This window comes from Meriones unguiculatus, chromosome 18, assembly GCF_030254825.1.
Source record: "Meriones unguiculatus strain TT.TT164.6M chromosome 18, Bangor_MerUng_6.1, whole genome shotgun sequence".
In the NCBI taxonomy this organism is placed as follows: domain Eukaryota; kingdom Metazoa; phylum Chordata; class Mammalia; order Rodentia; family Muridae; genus Meriones; species Meriones unguiculatus.
In genome coordinates, this window is record NC_083365.1 from 28,693,265 (window position 1) to 28,712,100 (window position 18,836).

Consider the following 18,836-nt stretch of genomic DNA (forward strand, 5'->3'; position numbering starts at 1 on the left):
TCCACTTAACTCTTCACTTGAGGAAATTTTGTTTTATTTGGGAATCTGTTTTCCTTTTCTGTGGTTTGCGTTAGGTCTCTCTTACAGTAATAAACCCTTCCCGGGGCATGGTGTCCATATCTGACAGGAGTAAATGGCCAGCCCAGGGGAGAAGTGGGTGAAAGTCTGAGTGCACATTGCACTCAGGGATTTGTCTGAAAGGATTTAGTATACGTTTATCCTCTGGAGAACTTAGGTCTGCAGCAACAAAACAAGTTCCTTCTCATCCTTTCATGACGCTGCACCTCTGGGAGTTCCTCCAGGCGGGGAGTACAGATGACAAGGATGGCAGGCACATACATTTTCAGCCTCATCCCTTCTTCTGCAAGATGGAAGTGCCCCTCCACCAGGTCTTCTATGGACTTCACATAGTGTTGCTCACTGTTTCAAGCAACTTCTAACTCCTGTAATTGCCTCCAAAGACTTCTTCACCCTCTTCTATTTCTGGAAAGTGTGGATTTTTGGATTTTAATATTCCTGTTGTCATTGTTATTGTTGTTTAATTTATTTATTTCATGCATGTGAGTGTTTTGTCTGTACATCATGTGCATGCCTGGTGTCCCGGGAGTTCAGGAGATGTCAGATGCCCTAGATGGTTATCAGCTGCAGTGAGGGTGATGAGAAGCAAATCCAGGTCCTCTCAAAGAGCAGTCCTCGCAAAGAACTCATGTTCTTCACTCATAAGTCATCTCTAAGGCCCCTCCTAGAGTATATGTTTTCATTTCTACACCCTCACCTGATTTGGTTCTTGCTTTGTGGTTTGGGGTTATAATATATATTATAATTTTAGTGTGGAACCAGATTTTCTTTTCAATTTTTTTCCTAAATTTTGAGTTTTAGGGAAAAACATGTTATAAAAGCAGCATTTCTCTACCACCTTTGTATAAACTGATGACATGAAAGCACCATATTATGGTTAAGAGGAAGGTTTTATTGTCAATATGAGAGAGATAATAGCCAGAGACATCTGGAATAGTCCAGAGCAGATAAAGAAGTAGACTGAACATGGCCAGCAGACTGGACCTGGTCATGAGAAAAGCAGGAGCAAAACACAGAGATAGAGAAAGAAATATAGAAAGAGGAAGAACAAGGAAGGAAGACAAAGAGAGTTCAGGGAAAAGAGATAATATAGCCAATGAGTAGCTGAGGAGAGGGAAGTCCATGAGTTTGACAAGCGTAGGGTGGAAGATGACATGAGGAGAGAGAAAAAGAGCCAGGATGCCAGCATGGACTTTAAGTGTGTAACAGGTCCTTGTAATACTGAGGGAGTCTGGAGGCCACAGGAAGTCATCTATCCCTTCTGCCAGTGGTTAAGGAAAACGGCTCCTTCCGGTAGAGTAGAACCAGCTTCATAAGCTCCTAAAAAAATGCTAGCAGAATTTGAGAAATGGAGTTTCTTTTAGACCTGACAACCTTTGACTAAATTTTTGCATTTCAGGGGAATCACTAAGTATTTGACCTAGTTGCACCTGCCATTTGACTTGTATTTAGAAAATTTGTCACTTAGTGATAGGATTTACGGTAAAAAGAAAAAAAAAGTCAACAAAAGTGAGTGAAGAAATTTCTTTTGGAATACTTTCTAGTTAAAATAATATGGAGAATTACATAAATCTGTGAAGTTTTCAGATACCAAATTTCAAAGAGTAAAGGCTTTATTTATTTGAACATACAAAATTCTAGAGTTCTCTAATATGGAAATTTTGTTAAATAGATTTAAAGAGGTTCAGGAGAGATTTTCCAGAAAACCAAGTTTGGAACTTGATTTTGCTAATCTTTAATCTCAGTTTGATTTTGAACGAAAATTATTTTTTCTTTCCACGCTCCTGGCTTCCATTGACCAATCGTTTCTGATTGGACATCACTCATACCTAAACCACTAAGTTTATTAATATTGCCACTCAGGACTGTTCCCCTACCCACACTGGGTTTTCCCCACCCCTACTGTGTTTTCTACTCTGCTAATGCTGCTTCCTTTCCGTAGTATCATCAGGAGTGCACAGGAGAGAACTTTAAGATCATGGGGCACATATGTGTATAAGCTATTTGTCTTAGGGTTCCTATTGATGTGAAACGATACCATGGCCATGGCAACTCTTACAAAGTAAAGCATGTAATTGAGGTTAGTGTAAATTCAGAGATTTGGTTCATTATCATCATGGTGAGAATCATGGCAGCACACAGGCAGACATGGTCCTAGAGAGGTAGCTGAGAGTTCTACATGTGCATCAGCAGGCAGCAGAAAGAAAGTGACTCTGGACCAGGCTGAGGCTTCTGAAACCCCACAGCCAACCCCAGCAACACTCTTCCTCCAACAAGGCCACACCTACTCCAACAAGGCCACACCTCCTAATAGTGCCACTCCCTATGAACCTATGGAGATCATTTTCATTCAAACCATCACAATACTATCAACATACTCTAATTTCTTTGTCTTCGTCTATGTCCCTGACAATAGGCATTTCAGAGATTCACTGTCACTGGCATGCTGTCAATAAAATTAAGAGTTTGACAAAGAAAGCCTCATAATTGAAAAATTAGGAAGTAATAAATACTGAAATACATATTGAAACCTCTCCAATCAGTCACTCTTGACTTATTATGTGAAAAATACTCCATTTGGCAGTAAACATTAAAGAAAAAAAAGAAAGTAGTTTCCATAGCCAATGATAAACTGCAAGTCCGTCCTTTTATTTTTGGTTGCTATGGAGCTAACCATGCAGCTCCTACCCTGCCTGGAAGCTTTGTCCACACCTACATTGTCCCCTGAGGGCACTAATGATTTAAGAAGACTGTGCCTAGCTCCATAACTCCATGGGCCTGGAGGCTCAGGTCATTCTCTCTGGCGTTTCACAGCCAGCAGTAATAATTGTCCAGACTTCTGGGTTTTACTGTGTTAGCAGCTGGGCCAGGAAAGCTGTTGTTTATCTCCCTTGGCTGAGCAGCTAATTGGCATCCACATGTGCTTCTGACTAGAGAATGCCCTGTTGAAAAGCTGGTGTGACTCAGATTTTTGAGAAATTTATATCAGAGGAGAGGACCACCCTGCACAACTGGGACATCTCAACTCTCTTCTCCCGCCAAGGCTTGACTTTCTAGTCATTTTCTAAATACCTACTCTCATGCACTCATGTCTTCAACACAGACAAGGAGGAGAAGCCATCAGTTTGGCGCCATTTCCAGGGCCAACTGTAAGTTACTGCCAGACTTGGGATTGTTCCTGATTGTTTCATATTTGAGTGTCTCCCGGATTCTCTTCTATCTGTGCCTCCCCTCTGACATCCCTTTATCCATCACACTTTCTCCTTCTCTTCCTCAAAAACAATATGGAGGAGACATCCTATAACTTCTTACCAACTACTCTGTTGGTACATACACACTGTGAAATGGCCCTTTGTGGGCCCTCATCCCAGTTATACTTCCCTGTCATATATATATATATACTTCATATATACTATACTTCTGATCACTGACGGTACTGGCCATTTTGGATATGAAGTTTAACTGATGCGCTTTTCCTCAGGCCTATCTGCCTTCTTGAACTTGGCCAAACAGGCAAATAAGAAAGGAGAAGTGAAGAGAAAGACAGTTGAGGAAAACAGGCCTGGTTGGAGGCCTCTCAGAAGTGGGCCTTAATCTCAGCAGTTTACACACCTCTCTGTCTCCCTCCTCCCACTGACGTCTCTGGAGGAGACCCAGGCAGCATGGTGCCTGTGCACAGGGTTTTAGCTTGGCCCAAGGGTACTGCTCTGTCTGTGAAGCCTACCTGGATCGGGGGAAGGGCTCAGAAGGATTCTAACAGCCAAACATTTCCCTGGAGGACAAAGCTGTGCCATCATCTAGGAGGTGATGGTCCTAAGGACCTGTCCTTCTGGGATGATGTGAAAGTTACCCTCTCACACACTTCATAGCAAATAACATTTCCATTTCTTAAAAGCCAAGAATGAGAAGATAAAGGATAAAAATTGCATCTATTAGTTATTCTTTAGAGTAGTTTAAAATAGCACTTTTTAAATCACTTTGGTAATTGATTAAAGCCTGAGTGGGTTTTTCCAGCAAATCCAAAGCTTCGTGCCAACTCAGCCACCCTCTCCCTTTCTTCCCTCTCTGGTCAGCACATTAGTTTTGCATCTCAAGCCACGCCATTCTGTACTCCCTCAGGCTGCCCTAATGATTCCAAGTCTTCTCCAGTAATTTTATTCAAAACACAGTTAGGATCACATTTTCAAAATTCAACTCAAATGCATCTCTTTCTCTTAACACAGCTGCAAATGGAAGCTGACCCTTATGATTAGCCTGTAAAAAGATCTGGCTTTTTAAGTGGCATTGCTTCAGAGTTCTGTAGAGAGTACATATTCTATCTTTGGTCTATAATAGCAAGAAAGGATTTACACTACCTAACAGACAAAGGTGAAATTTCAGGCCAATGTGGTTTACTCTTCAATAAAAAGAAATGCTACCACCCTGATAAATCCTGGTTACCTACTTTCAGAGAGGCTGTGCTTTCAACACTCCAGCTTCTTGACGCTTTTGAGATTGTGGGTTATTGTCACAGTGACAAGTAACTAACACCCACAGTCTCTTGGGGGCAAGTCTTGGTTGGAACTGGAGGGAATCCTACAGCTGACATCTGTTCCACAGATTTTCAGTACTAGGGCACTGACCCTTGGTTCCAGGAGCCCCTTCCCCAGCAGACTGCCATCTCCATGATGGTCTTATAACAGCCCCACAGTGCTTCATTACAGCATCTTAGCCACAACTAGGTTTGAAGCAGTGGATAAAGTTGGGGAAAGTGCCTGCCATCTTACCATGCCTTGGGGCATGCAGTGAATTAAAACAGAGACAAGTAGTGTGAAACACCCTGAGAGGGGGGCCTAGCTGGTGTGTGATGTCAGCACAGGATGGCACCACTTCTAAATGGCCTTCTTTGTTTCCAGGCAACGTCCCGCTCTTGGAGAATGTCTGGCTTCCCTGGCAGCTGCTATCCCGGTGGCATTTCTGGAGCCCAGCCTTAACCGCTTTAATCCCCTCTCAGTCTTCAACACCAAAACTCCCAGGGAGCGGTCTAGTAAGTATCTTCTCAAGGAGATATCAACCCAGGGAGTAGCCAGGAAGGTGGCAGGTGTAGAGCAGCAGCCCTGCTGTGTGTCATTTCACACGGTGTGCTATTAGCTCTTTTTCTTCTACCAGATAAAACATCACAAGGAAAAACAAATTATTCTGGCTTGTGGTTTAAAGAGTACAGTCCCCCAAGGTAAAGAAGGTATGAAGGAAAAAGTTCTGAGGCAGCTAGTGACAGTGTCCACAATGAGAACGAGGGAGGGATGAATATTGAATCTCCCTTCGCTTTCTCCTCTTTATTCACTCTGAGAGCCCAGACAAAACAGTGGAGCATTCCGGGTGGGTCTTTCCTCCTTAACAAAACTGGTACAGCCCTCACAGGCATACCTACAGGTAATTCTCGGTCCCATCAGGTTGACAAGGTTTAATCACCACAACGTGAAATTAGGTCAGTGGGTCAGAGTTAGAGACCAGGTTATGTCTCTATCTCGATGGAGACTATAAGCTGCCGAATTAGAGGCCTGGGTGATGTTAAGAGAAAGAAAAATACGTAATAAATCATCTGAACTGTAATCCACCCCGTCTAAATTATGGATATATATTACAAATGAATGGCTACACCCTATAGCAATTCCATTTATCTCGGGGGCTCTTCCTCGAACTGTCAAGAGGTCCTAAGCACACCTTGGCACCACTGTCCTTCTAAGCTAGAATGTAGACTGCTAAACTAAAGCAGCTTTTGTCCCTCTTGCTTCTTATCTCACATACTATGAACACCCTGTGTCCCTCTCCTCCCCCTCCAAAAGGGTCCCCAGGATAGTTTAGGTACAACTGCTGGTAAAATTGTACTTAAACAAAATAACCATGGAGACTGGAGGTTAGCTTTGATCTGTGCCACAGATATTCACCAATAGAGAACCAGATGCCCCGTTCACCAGAGGCAAGGGGAGATAAGGGAAGCAGCTCTCTCTGGCAGACAGAAACCCATTTCACAGGCTTCTGAGGATTGCTGCATGTAAGCCTGTCCAGGCTGAGCTGAGCCCAGATTGTCCTTCCGGGACATCACTGCCTTTTTGGGAGAGTGGGGGTTCTCTTTCGACCTAATACCATTCTCCAGCAATGACACACTGTGTAACTTAACACCCAAGTGTCCTGTTTTCCACCATTGGTTTAAATAAGCAAAGAGTGAGTGCTGAGTATGTATGTGCCTCTCTTAAAAGTCACATGTGCATCAATATGTATTTTGGGATACAGAGAATTACCTAGAGAGTGACTGATAGCTTAATGGACCATAAGGCAGTAGACATCATTCATTACAAAATGGGTGGTCTAAAGAGAAAGGGAGAGAAGGGGATGTTTAAAGTGACAAATGATGGCACGTTTTTAAAATGTGTGTACTGATTTATAGCATCAGGCCTTCCATCAATTGGCTGTCTCTGTTATTTGATGCTTGGTGTTCTGCCAGTAGAGTTAATTATATTAAAAGCATCAATACCCTAAGAACTTACATTTTCTCATCCAAAGCTAAGATATGCCTAAGAAAAGGTGTAACACTGTTTTGTGACACTTACTCAAAATAGTGTAAATCCTTAGGCACATGGAAGTAGCCTATTAATCAGATTTTTGGGTTGACAACAATAACGTGTCACCAGCCACCTTGCTTACCTTCCGCACCTTGTTGTAATAATCAGCCATCGAGAAAAGAGGTCCAAGTCCAGGGTAAGCCATCAGCCCATCTTGCAAAAGGGACAGTGCTCTTTGGGTAAAGAGCTGCTGGGAAAACATGATAGGACTTTCGGATCTTACTCAGTGGGTCATTAGAATCACTTGGAGGGTGTTGAATATCGCCAAACCCTACCACTGCCACCGGTGTTTCTAACTCAGTAGACCTGAGTAGGACCTGAGGACCTGCATCTCTGATGTCTTTCCAGGGGATACAGCTGCTGCAGGACCCCACCATGAGAACTATTATCTAGAAGCTACATGACTTTTCCCTACACTCTCATGTCTGCTGCTAACAAGGCTTGTTTGAGGCTGACTTCAGGTAGCTAACTCATGAGAGTTCACTCTGTGAGTTTATCGTGTGGCATTTGGAGCCCAAATCACCTTCTGAATCATAAATGTTGGATTCATTCAAGGACCAATTATTGCACATATAAATAACTTCTAAAGGTCATTATCATGACTGCAATGCACCAACCTCAGCAACTTCTTGTTCTTAGATGGGAGGAAGAAATGTCTATGATGATAATTACCTGTGTAACTTTTAAACACACACACACCTGAGCTTTCTCATTTATAATCGTAACAGCACATAAGATTGTCAACTGCCTCTGCGGTGGTGCTCTGGATGTGGAGCTCCTGGTGAAAATTTTGGCTTCTCAGCACGTATACTCTGAAAGTATATGTCTAAAATTACCTTGTTTATGAGGGCCTCTCAGGAGTCACGGGTTGTAATCCATGTTTCCTGCTGCAAAGTACAAGATAGATGCATCCTTTTCAACAGCCAGCCTTGCCAATAGATCTTAGGTGACAAAACAGTAGTTAATCCGTTTCCAGTTGACTTTTAAATGGGGATTCTCGAGATTGTATTGGTTACTTTTCATGACCAAATGCAACATATAGGTTAAGAGTTTACTTGAACTTACAGCAGCAGAGGACTATAGTTCATAATGGCAGGAGGGAATGGTATGCCAGCAGAAGCAGGAAACTGCTTATCAAATTTTATTTGCATATATAAGGCAGAGAGAGCAAGCAGGAAGTGGAATGAGGCTACCTCAAATCCCGCCCTCAGTGTGTATTTCCTCCATCAAGGTTCTACCTCCTAAAGGCTCCAAAAAAAAACCTCCCAAAACAGCACCACCAATAAGGAACCAGGTGTTCCCATGAATAAGCCTACAGGGGATATTTGTTAGTGAAACCATCCCAGATACCAATTTAGTTTCATTCTCTCTATGTGGAAGACTAGTTTTCCCAGAACCAATTGTTAAAGAGGCTGCCTTTTCTCCAGTGTGTGTTTTTCACAGCTTTGTAAAAGAAAATGTAGGTCGATGTAACTACGTGAGATTATTCATGATCCTCTATCCTATCCCTACCTGTCTGTGCTCTGTCAGTTACCTCGAGACACACGGGATCTTCCACCTGTCTTGCAGGGAAAGGTGTTCCTTAACTTAAAGGGAACAGTACAGAGAATCTTTCCTCTCTTTCTACTTTTTAAAAAAAATCTTCTAATCTTCTTGCTATAATGCTGAATTCTAGTTTCATTTTATCCTGGTTGTCCCTATCCAGTGAATTGACCTCAGTCATGCAAAATGAAGAAGAAAGGGCTGTCTCACTAGTCTCTGTAAATATGCTTTCTTAAAAACAAAGTGAGTGACTGACGGGAAGTCAATTAAGTCACCTAAGGTTATTGATCATTTCAGTTGTAAAGGCAGAAGATTAATCCATGAGCAGTTTTTTTCCCCCCTCAGTGTATTTTCAACTAGATGCTGTATGTTAGAGCTTCTCGTCCAGCTGCAGGAGCATTTGGTGGAATGTTTTTCTTTCCCTTTTATGGATGTACAGAAATGATTTGGGCGACTGAACTATAATTTGGCACCTGAACATTGAGGAGTTATTTTACTCCTGACACTATTTTTTTTTTTTAATCACACACTGAGGTCCCAGTAGTCAGGACAAGAAGGAGTAGCAAGAATGTTTGTTACAAAGCAGTCTTATGTGTTATCTGTTCCTCTGCAGTGTCTCCATTGTGTTGTTTTAACTATGTTCTTAACTTCAGTGTGACATTGAGGAAACTATAGTCTTTACACACACAACTGGAGTCATGAGGCTGCTCTTACCCAAGCTCATTTCTTTAAGGTGGAAATTTATATCTAGAGACCAAAAGAATGGTATGTTCCATCACTGTGCCTTTGAATCACTGTGCCTTTCCTCTTCCTGTACTCTCTCGGTCAGTTCTGGGCATGCCCGACAAGGTGGAAGACATGTGTCCTGACATCCCCCAGCTGGAAGGCCTGATGAAGGAAATCAATGGCTTGGCAGAGTCGGGTGCCCGCTATACTGAGATGCCCCATGTCATTGAAGTGACCTTGCCCATGCTCTGCAACTACCTGTCGTACTGGTGGGAGCGGGGACCTGAGAGCCTGCCCCCCAGCACAGGCCCCTGCTGCACCAAGGTCACCTCCGAACACCTCAGCCTTATCCTGGGCAACATCCTGAAAATCATCAACAACAACCTGGGCATCGATGAGGCCTCCTGGATGAAGCGCATTGCAGGTACCAACGCCCTTTCTCTCAGAGGCTTCAGCCCTACAATTAAGGCAGCCAGAGTCTCTGATTAACTCTTTTGTTAGTTCGGTGATGATTCTGTACAAGTTCTGTCCTGTTTTTTTTTGTTTGTTTTTTGTTTTTTTTGTTTTTCAATCTTCTACCTCCCATTTGCTTAGCAGCGAACTGGGTCCTGAGATATAGCCCAATTTGTAGAAATACTTGCCTAGCATGTATGAAGCCCTGGGTTCAATCCCCAGCACTGCGTAAGCCAGGTGTGTTGGCACACACCCCTGTGATGTGAACCCTGGGGAGGTGGAGGTAAGACCGTCCTTGGCATAGGAATTCAAGGCCAGTCTGTGAGGCCCTGTCTCAAACAAAAACAACACAAAAGTAAACTGAGTGGGCATGCTTTCCTCAAACCCTCACTCCTACCACCCTACTCCCCTGCTAATTCAGGCCCCTCAAACCTCCAAGAAGCCCTGTAGATCAGCTGTGCTCCTCTGTGATCATCACTGACTTATTTGTTTGGGGTGCTTAAGAAACCTTATTGGCTCTCTGTTAGTAATTATCTATGATTTATTGATAAGTAAATCTGTGCCTTTGGCACTTATGTGAAACTCGCTCTCTTTCCGGCTGTCTTAAGTTCCTCAGTGTCGTTTGCATTTCACTTTTGCTTTCTAAGACTGGCTTGAATGTAGCTAACAATAGCCGTACTTTGTCTTGTTGATTTTTTCTATCTCTCTTTGTATCCCTCTTTAACTCCTGGCACGCAGTAGGCGCTTAATGAATGCTATTAGCCAATTTTCTGTTCTTGAAGCAATGAAAAGAGGAAACGTTTTTGAAAAATGGATGAACTTCCAGCAGTCAAGAAACCATGAATATTTAGCATCCTGTGCATCAAGCTAGAGTCGGGGGAGAAGATTAACGCTGTGGAAAATCATTGTTTTTGATAGAACTTCAGTTTAGATCACGGAGATTACTTGTCACAGCTTCCTCTATCCGACCTCCTGGGCCTCGAAATACCAAGCTGGCTACGGGGAGCACAACCCAGAATAGTGGCCCTTCCTGGCAAATGAGTAGACACACTTTTAGAAGAACAAGAAGTGGGAAATATTCCTACATCCTTTCTAATTCAGAAATGAACCAAGATTAAAATCGTAGCCATTTTGACTGCTGGATAATGCAGACCCTATGGACATATAATAAACTCGGTAGACAATCTCTTACAAGCAGTTGCCCTAAACGGGTTGTTGATCATAAGGCAGTCTGATGGGTTCCTATCTAGAAGTCTGGCTGAGGACCCAAGAATCTGCTCCCTTCCTTTCAGCGTGTGAATGTTGCTCTGAGGAACACTGATGGAAACGGAACTTTAGCTGTCCTTCAGATGGCAAATTCAGATCTCATTCAGTGAGGCCACTTAACTGCTGGTGACTCATCCAAGTAGTATTTAAGTACCTAATTTAAGCTCAATTGGGTACAGCAGTGTGCCATCAAAGAGCTACCTTCGCCTTCTCTGGTTGAAGCTCTTTTTCTCTCTCTTTCATTAGGAAAGCAAAATGTAAGGGGAAAAGAGATGAAAAAGAAAAGCTCCTGGAATGTAGTTGTCCTTAATTGAATTTCTCTAAGTTAAAGAAATGTCAAAATGGACATTCGAGTGTCCATTGTCATTGGTTCAGGATGCGTTCATTTCATTTCATTTCACTTTTGCTTGCAATTATTCTGATTCTTATACTCAGACTATTCAGCCCAACTGACCTAATTCATAATAGTATAATCAGTATCTAATCAATAGGATATAAGAAATAGGATAGGACTTGTGGATTTCCATCATTCTTTTTGCAAAAAGCCAACAAGGCAGCCCCACTAATTTCTTGTTCAGCTTCTCTACTTCTAGTAATGTCCCCAGTCTTTCCTAACCCTTGCTTAGCTCCTTCCCTCAAAGCCCAAAAAGATGCCAGGGCCAAGGGCTTCAAACCTGACTGGGCTATTATTCTCCTGGCAGATTTTTTAATAAAATAGTTGGAAAGCATGTGTATGCATACACACACAAGCATACATATATACTTTATTTTTAACACATAATAATTGTATGCATTTGTGCAGTACAGTGTGACTTTCTGTGCACATATTCTATGTGTACTGACAGATCAGGATAACTGACATATCTGTCATCTCAATAGAAAGCACATACCCAGTGCATGCTCCCAGGTTAGCATAAACCTAATTTCTATGAACAAAAGGCTTCCTTCAGGGCCAAGGCCATCATGGACAGACTGTCAGATAATGCAAGACAGCCTGTTAAAAGAGAGGAGGGGTATGGCATATGCCATGCATATATGAGTAATTCATGTGCTGTGGGGCTCCTGCGGCCTGGAGGAGCTGAGTGGAGTTGGGACCTTCTCGTGCAGTTATCCTAGATCCCAAGCCTCTACTGTGGACTCGTGAGAGGAAAGTACAAAGGAAGGGTTGAAGAAGGGAGCTAGATACAGGTGTTACCCTGGGTTGATGATTTCCCCTTTCATTGTCATTAATGATCACAACACATGAAATGAGAGTAAGGCCCTCTGTTTGCAAATGCAGTGTATGCCCAGCCAATCATCAGCAAAGCCAGGCCTGACCTGCTGCGAAGCCACTTCATCCCCACCTTGGAGAAGCTAAAGAAGAAGGCAGTGAAGACTGTACAGGAAGAGGAGCAGCTGAAGACTGATGGCAAGGGGGACACCCAGGAGGCTGAGCTTCTCATCCTAGACGAGTTTGCTGTCCTCTGCAGGGACCTCTATGCCTTCTACCCCATGCTGATCCGCTATGTGGACAACAACAGGTATGAAGGAGATCTCTAGAAGCTGCCTGCTGCTCTCTGAGGCTGGTTTGGGCAGTCAAATAGCATGGAAAGGTGCTACTGCTTTGCTTTGTGTGGTTAGGGAGATGAAGGAAGCCACAGCTACCACTACCAGTCTCTCCACTAGTGATTTTTTTTTTTTTTTTTTTTATGGATTGAGGCACACATCCTCATGGGCTACTGCAAGGCGGGGGAGCTGGTTGAATAAGGTTTGCGTTGACTCATTTCCGTCCTTCTGCCGTTCGCTCATATACTCATTAATGGATGTCCTTGACTGTGCCATGTACTGTTCAAGGCCTTGGTGGAGGGAGGATAAATACTCTTTAGCATAGGAGCATTTATTCTGGGAGTAGAGAAGCATACATGATTTAAAAAAAAAATAGTAAAACCATATTGAGAGAAGTAAACAGAATTAGGAAAGGCAGGTAGAATGCAATTCCTTAACTGTGGTATTACTGGGAAAGCAGCATTTGAGTGAAGAAAGTAAGAGGCTAGGAGCCATAAAGGTCTAGAATTTTGGAAAGAGGAATTATGGGTAGAAGTCCTTAGGAAGCAGTGTGTTCAGGATGTTTAATAGTTGACATGCATAATTAATTGTCATAATTAAGCAAATTAATTCTGATAATAACAGAAATTTTCTGTAGGAGCCATCCTTTATCCAAACCCCATATGTTCATTTTGGCATATAAAATTTAATTATGATATAATGAATAGTTCCACAGTACCTTGAGACATATGAGGGCTTGTAGGTATATATGTCTATAAAGAATACAGGGTATTTGTAGGATAAGCATAGATATTTTCAGTGAACTTTAGCATGTGGTACTGAAGACCTCTTTATATTAGTTACCTTCCTCCAGGCTGTGACCAGACAGCTGATAAGAAACAACTGAAGGAAGGATTTATTTTGGCTCATGGTCTGAGGAGACACAGTCTGTCGTGGAGGGGAAGGGGAAGGGGAAGGCAGCAGGAGCATACTTACATCTTAGTAGGTAAGGAAGCTGAGAAAGAAGAATACCATTGTTCCATTGGCTTTCCCTGTTTTTTGTTGTTGTCTTTGTTTTTTTATTTTTGTTGTTGTTTTTTTTTTGTTTGTCTTCCTTATTTATTCATTCTGGAACCCCAGTCCAAGAAATCGTGCATCTGTCTTCAGGTTGGGTCTTCTCCTTTCATATACTCCTTTCTAGAGATACCCAAATTTGGGACCCACTACTGCCCGAGGCATTTTGTTTTTAAATATTTTTTAACTTTATTTTTATTTAATGTGAATAGGTGTTCTGTCTACACGTGTGTTTGTACATCACATATGTATTTTATGCCCATGGACAGAAGTTACTAACATATGAGCTGCCATATGGGTGCTGGGAACTGAACTCAAGTCTTCTGGAAGAGCAGCCAGTACTCTTAACCCCTGAGCCATCTCTCCAGATGCCTCCCTAGATATTTCTTAATTCAATCAAGTTAATAATCAAAATGAGCTCTCACAAATCCACCCCTTGACAATGTAACAAACAAGTGTGTCACTTTAGACTATAATATTTGACCTTTGCTTTGCCCATCCCTACAGTCAAAGGTAAATAATTTTTCCCATTCTGGCTCTCTACTTCAATATCAACAGGGTACCCAACAATGTAGACTAATTCTGAGCTACCCAGAATTAGTATAGACCTCCATGTTACACTGCCCCAACTTCAAGCACCAACCCTATAGGGGGATGCCATTGGGTTGGTGATATAGTTCAGTAGTAGTGTTTTTGTAGAATTTTGAAAAAGAAATAACTAATAAATATTGCAGTCATTAACTCCCAACTGAGGTTACATGCACCAGTCCCACACAAGATTGTCCATTTTAACATTCTGTCAAAAAACAGACACTATTGGGAATCCACTTTACCTCTGCAATAATCAGATATGGATAAATTCTGGGAGAGGAGGGATTACTGGCTTTAGTTGTGTGTCCCCTGATGAATCCATCCAGATCCACAGGATAGCTCTAAGCTCATGGCCATAAGATGGCCTGTTTATGCTCAATAGGTCACAAAACAAATAGACAATAACATAAAAGAGAGGTTAATGGGAAAGAAAGGGAGTGGCAAGGTGGTAGGAAGGTTGGGGACAAAAATGGATAGTATGCATTGTATACATATGGGAAATTGTCCAATAACAAATTTAATAAAAGTGATGTTAAATGGAGGTGACCAGGATAGCCACAGTTTTTTTCTGTGCAGAATATAAACTTGGATTTCTATGACCCCTGCTCAGAATGATTCACAATGAATAAGGCCTGGGTCAGAACACTCACCCGTAATAAGAGAAAATGGCATAATACATGTTAAAATGGGGAAATGAGTTTATTGCAGTTTAAACTGAAACTGAGAAAAAAGAAACTCTCAATCTGTCTCTGGGGCCCCTTATAGTGCTCTAGTTTACAGGGACAAAGAAGGAAAAGAAGAAAGATACTATGAAGAAAAGAAAGAAAGAAAGAAAGAGAGAGAGAGAGAGAGAGAGAGAGAGAGAGAGAGAGAGAGAGAAAGAAAGAAAGAAAGAAAGAAAGAAAGAAAGAAAGAAAGAAAGAAAGAAAGAAAGAAAAGGGTTTGGGGATACACAGAGTCTCCACAAGCTCCCCAGGTATAGCTTCCTCCCCATACATCAATGTGGTCACCCGTCTAGAAGCCTCTTAGTCTTGAGGTTCAGGAGTTTCTGTTGGTAGTGGAATTTTGTTCTGTTTTCTTTTGCTTTGCTTTGTTGTACGGGGCATTGAGCCTAGGAGAGTTTACCAGACAAGTGTTCTACCACTGATCAGCAGCCTTGGCCTTTAACAGTTTTATTAAGTGGGCGTCACTGATTGTATCAATAGCCATTGGTGTTTGAGTTTGAACTGAATCCTCTCTTTTTCCAAGAGGTTAGAAATAAGACTGAAAGTTCTGACCCTCTAATCTGATTCCAACCAGTACTAGAGAGTTCTAGTCTGTCTGGGGCCCAGGTGCTATCCTTCAGTTATCTAGCCTGTCAGCAAGGTATGTCATTCAAACTGCCCCCATGGCCAAAGGAGCTTGTTATGAAAAGCAAAAATGACTCCTATTGCTCAGGAGCCCCCTTGCCAGGAATAGAAGCAATGACTAAGTAGGTATTTCACTATACTACACTCTCTTAGAGTTGAAAGTCCTACAATCTGGGAGTTCTAGAAGGGATGCAAATACAGCTGAGAGAACGTAACTGACTTTTAGAGTTGTTTCCCATTCTGTGATAGCTGGAGATGTATATTCACTTTAGCATTCATCTTTAAAATATAAGCCATACTCAAAGTAATTTGTATGAAGTTACTTATATTTAAGGATTTGAAAGAAAACATCTTCTGCATACATATTGTCTACACACAGAGGGAGACTCATAAACACATGTACATAAATATGCACATTAAGACTAGAATAAAATATTTCCTTTTCTAGCTACAGGAAATTATATTCATTTTGACAAAGGAACTCTGCTCTTACGAGTATCAACTTTAGTCATTTCCGTTAACGTAATTATGTTAGCAATTTAAAGAAGAAATTTGTCAGGGTTTGAGGTGAAAATAAAAATAAAAGTGGAGCAAGATTGCTCCTGGAATAGCTTTTGAATTGCGTCTGTTACCATGGATGATCAAGACTCAAGACAGAGCGTGCCCTGTTTACAGGGTGCTTGACAGTTGCTAAAAATGGCAATGTCAGAGAGTCTTTGAGATCATCATTAATTCATTCATCTCCACTTTCCAACCTGTTCCTCCCTGAGCGTCACAGCCATGTGAGCCTGCTTAGAAATACATCCTTCCAACATGAGTGCCTGACTCCTCACTTTTATAGCAGTGAAAGAAGAAGGCTTTTATACTATAGTAAGAGGGAACTGTAGAAAAACTGTCCAGGGTGCTGGCCATAGGGGCTCAATGCCTGTAATTGCAGCACTTAGGAGGCTGAGGAAAGGATGTGCTAAAACTTCAGCCTAGACTGAAGAGTGAGATCCTCAAGAAAAAAAAAAAAATCCAGAATCACATGCTTTCTAACTTGATTATTTTCAGGATATCGCTATGCATTATGATAAAAATAATTCTTAGATTAGAAGAGACTGAGACCTTTGCTGTTAATAACACACCTGAAGGTCACGTAAGACTTAAGACTGCTTTCCTACTGTGTACTCAGCCTGTTTGTTTAACCTGCCTTTCAGTGAACGATGTAACAGCCAACCTTGCTTGCCTGGGATTTCCCATGTAATCACCTTTTGCAGGCCAAACTGATACATAGCTCTAACCTTAAGTTTTCTTCCATGCCTCGGATCCAAGAGTAACGTGTGTGTTTGAATACGTGTTATGTTGATCATTTGCTGAAAAAAGCAAATACAAGCTGAAAACAGTCTTATAAAATGGATAGCCACCACAAATGTTGAACAAAGCAATTCAGATAGTGATTGATCGTGTTATTTGGGTCAGTTAGAGTCAGTACTTAATCCCTTGTAAAACCAACAAGGATTGCTGTGAAGTGTCCTTCATTCCCTCCCCACGTGACACTTTCTGTGCTGCTCAATAAAAGAGAGAGCAATGCTCTTTGTTTGGAACAGACACATAGGGACAAACAGACACAGGGATAGGTTCGCAAGACAACCTTCAGACAGGTATAGATTCAGACTTGTAACTCAGGCAGACAGGAAGACAGAAGATACAGGGAGACTGAGTTAGACAATTCAAATCGGGCTTGCTTTTCTTAGTCAGGTGACACCAAGAGGAAGCGCTCTGATTTCCGCCCTTAATTCGACACTGTCGCACATTGTTGGTGCCACTGAGTTTATTATTAATGCATCCGAACAAAAGCAGGAGGAGAGCTGGAACTGTGAGGTCATAAAGTAAGGTTTATTTTTGCCTCCCCTTCTAATCTTTCCTTGAACCTTTTGTTACCTTTGTCTCCTCCCACAGTCATCTCCCTAATCAAAGGATGCTCCTCTCTTTCCTTATGTCTGTGGGAAGCAGTTTATCTGAGAACAAGAGGTGTTGGGCAGATCCAGAAAGTGGGATTTGAAGACTTTCAAAAAGGGACATGAAAAGACTTGCCCCATCCTGGGATTTTTCTGCCCATTTCTTAATGTGGGTAGAGATTTGTGACAGGAAAGCCTTCTTTTTCCTCAGGGTCAGCATTGAATAAAACCCTTTACACCAAAATCTGTCCCTGAGGTTTTTAGTAGAGAGCAGCATGCAGTGCAGACTTTAGTTTCAGTAGTACCCTCTCCATCCAAAAGAACCAACTGATTTGGAATGATGGTGTGGATGAGCTGACAGAGACACTGTAGTCACCTCAAGTTTCCTCCCCTGGAAAGTATAAGTATCTTTTAATAAGTATCTCTTCCCTTCTCCTGTAGAAGATTTCCTATCTTGTTTGCTTACCCCACTGATGGGAAGAAATGGAGGACAGAAGCAGCCTTGCTTTGCATGCAGTCCATCCCGGTTTCCAGCTATCGTGAGCTCAACTATAGTTCTTACCTGTAGGCTCTAACTTTGTTCTCTAAAACCAGAGAAAACTCGGCTTTCATGTGGCAACACTTCTAAACATTGGAGAAACTCCATGCCCTTTCTTCTCTGTTTTTCTCCATTGTTTTAAGCCTTTGTACTTCCTTCTTCCCTATGGGATGGTGTTTGAATCTCCTTTTAAAAATAAGTTTCCATTTGTCATTGTTGAGCCTGGAGCTGGCAGGATACGCAAAGAACTCCAGGTGTATTTTGAGCAGATCAAGGTACAGCAGCTGCCCACTATCTCTTCCCTAGAGACAGCAGTCAGGACAAGGTCAACAAGTCTCTAAAAGAGAAGTTGTCTGTTTGCCTTAAGAGAATCAGAAATATGTAGGACATAAATATGTACTTGGTCTATATTTTTTGGTAAAAAAAAAAAAAATTTCTGGGCTGGAGAGATGGCTCAGAGGTTAAGAGCACCAGCTGCTCTTCCAGAGGTCCTGAGTTCAATTCCCAGCAACCACATGGTGGCTCACAACCATCTATAATGAAATTTGGTGTGCCCTCTTCTGGCATGCAGGTATACATGCAGACAGAATACTGTATAAGTAATAAATAAATACATCTTTTTTTAAAAAATCTCTGAAACTATCAAAGAGAATCAGAGTAAACCCTTGTACAGTGACCATCTTAAGCTGAGGCCTGTGTGGAGTGAAGTCTTACAGTAACATTGAGAGAAGGCTTCACCTCAGATAACCTGACCTTGAACCCAAGAGCACAGCTTCAGTATCTTTCAAAACGTGGGAGCTCTTCATTTTGAAAATGTTAAGTTTGAGTCTCCTTACTCTTGCCATTGCCCAAGATTCTATTTTTGTCCTGTTGAGGGCATGTGACATTTGAGACAAAGTCTTGTTTATGTAGCCCAGGCTAGCCTCAAACTCACAAGGATCCTCCTGGCTCAGCCTTCTCAGTGCTGGGATTACAAGTGCACAGCTGCTGGGAACAGAGGGCCATAAGGAGCAATTTATGTTTAGACGCCATAGGCCAAGATGGCTAACCCTGAACATCTGTGGAGCTATGAGTCAACACAAAATGGTGGACACCAGATGTCCAGAGGACATGAAAGTGTGTTCTGGCAAAATCCTACTTTTGTGTGGATTCT

General features: G+C 42.0%; 1 protein-coding gene across 1 annotated transcript in view; it reads left to right on the forward strand.

Moving 5' to 3' along the window:
* Positions 1-18,836, forward strand: part of Ryr3 (ryanodine receptor 3) — a 518,783-nt gene that overhangs the window by 438,000 nt on the left and 61,947 nt on the right. The window contains exons 65-67 of the mRNA XM_060371666.1: positions 4,974-5,104; positions 9,052-9,372; positions 11,947-12,187. Of these exons, the coding sequence (XP_060227649.1) occupies positions 4,974-5,104; positions 9,052-9,372; positions 11,947-12,187 (693 nt within the window). The remainder of the gene's footprint in view (positions 1-4,973; positions 5,105-9,051; positions 9,373-11,946; positions 12,188-18,836) is intronic.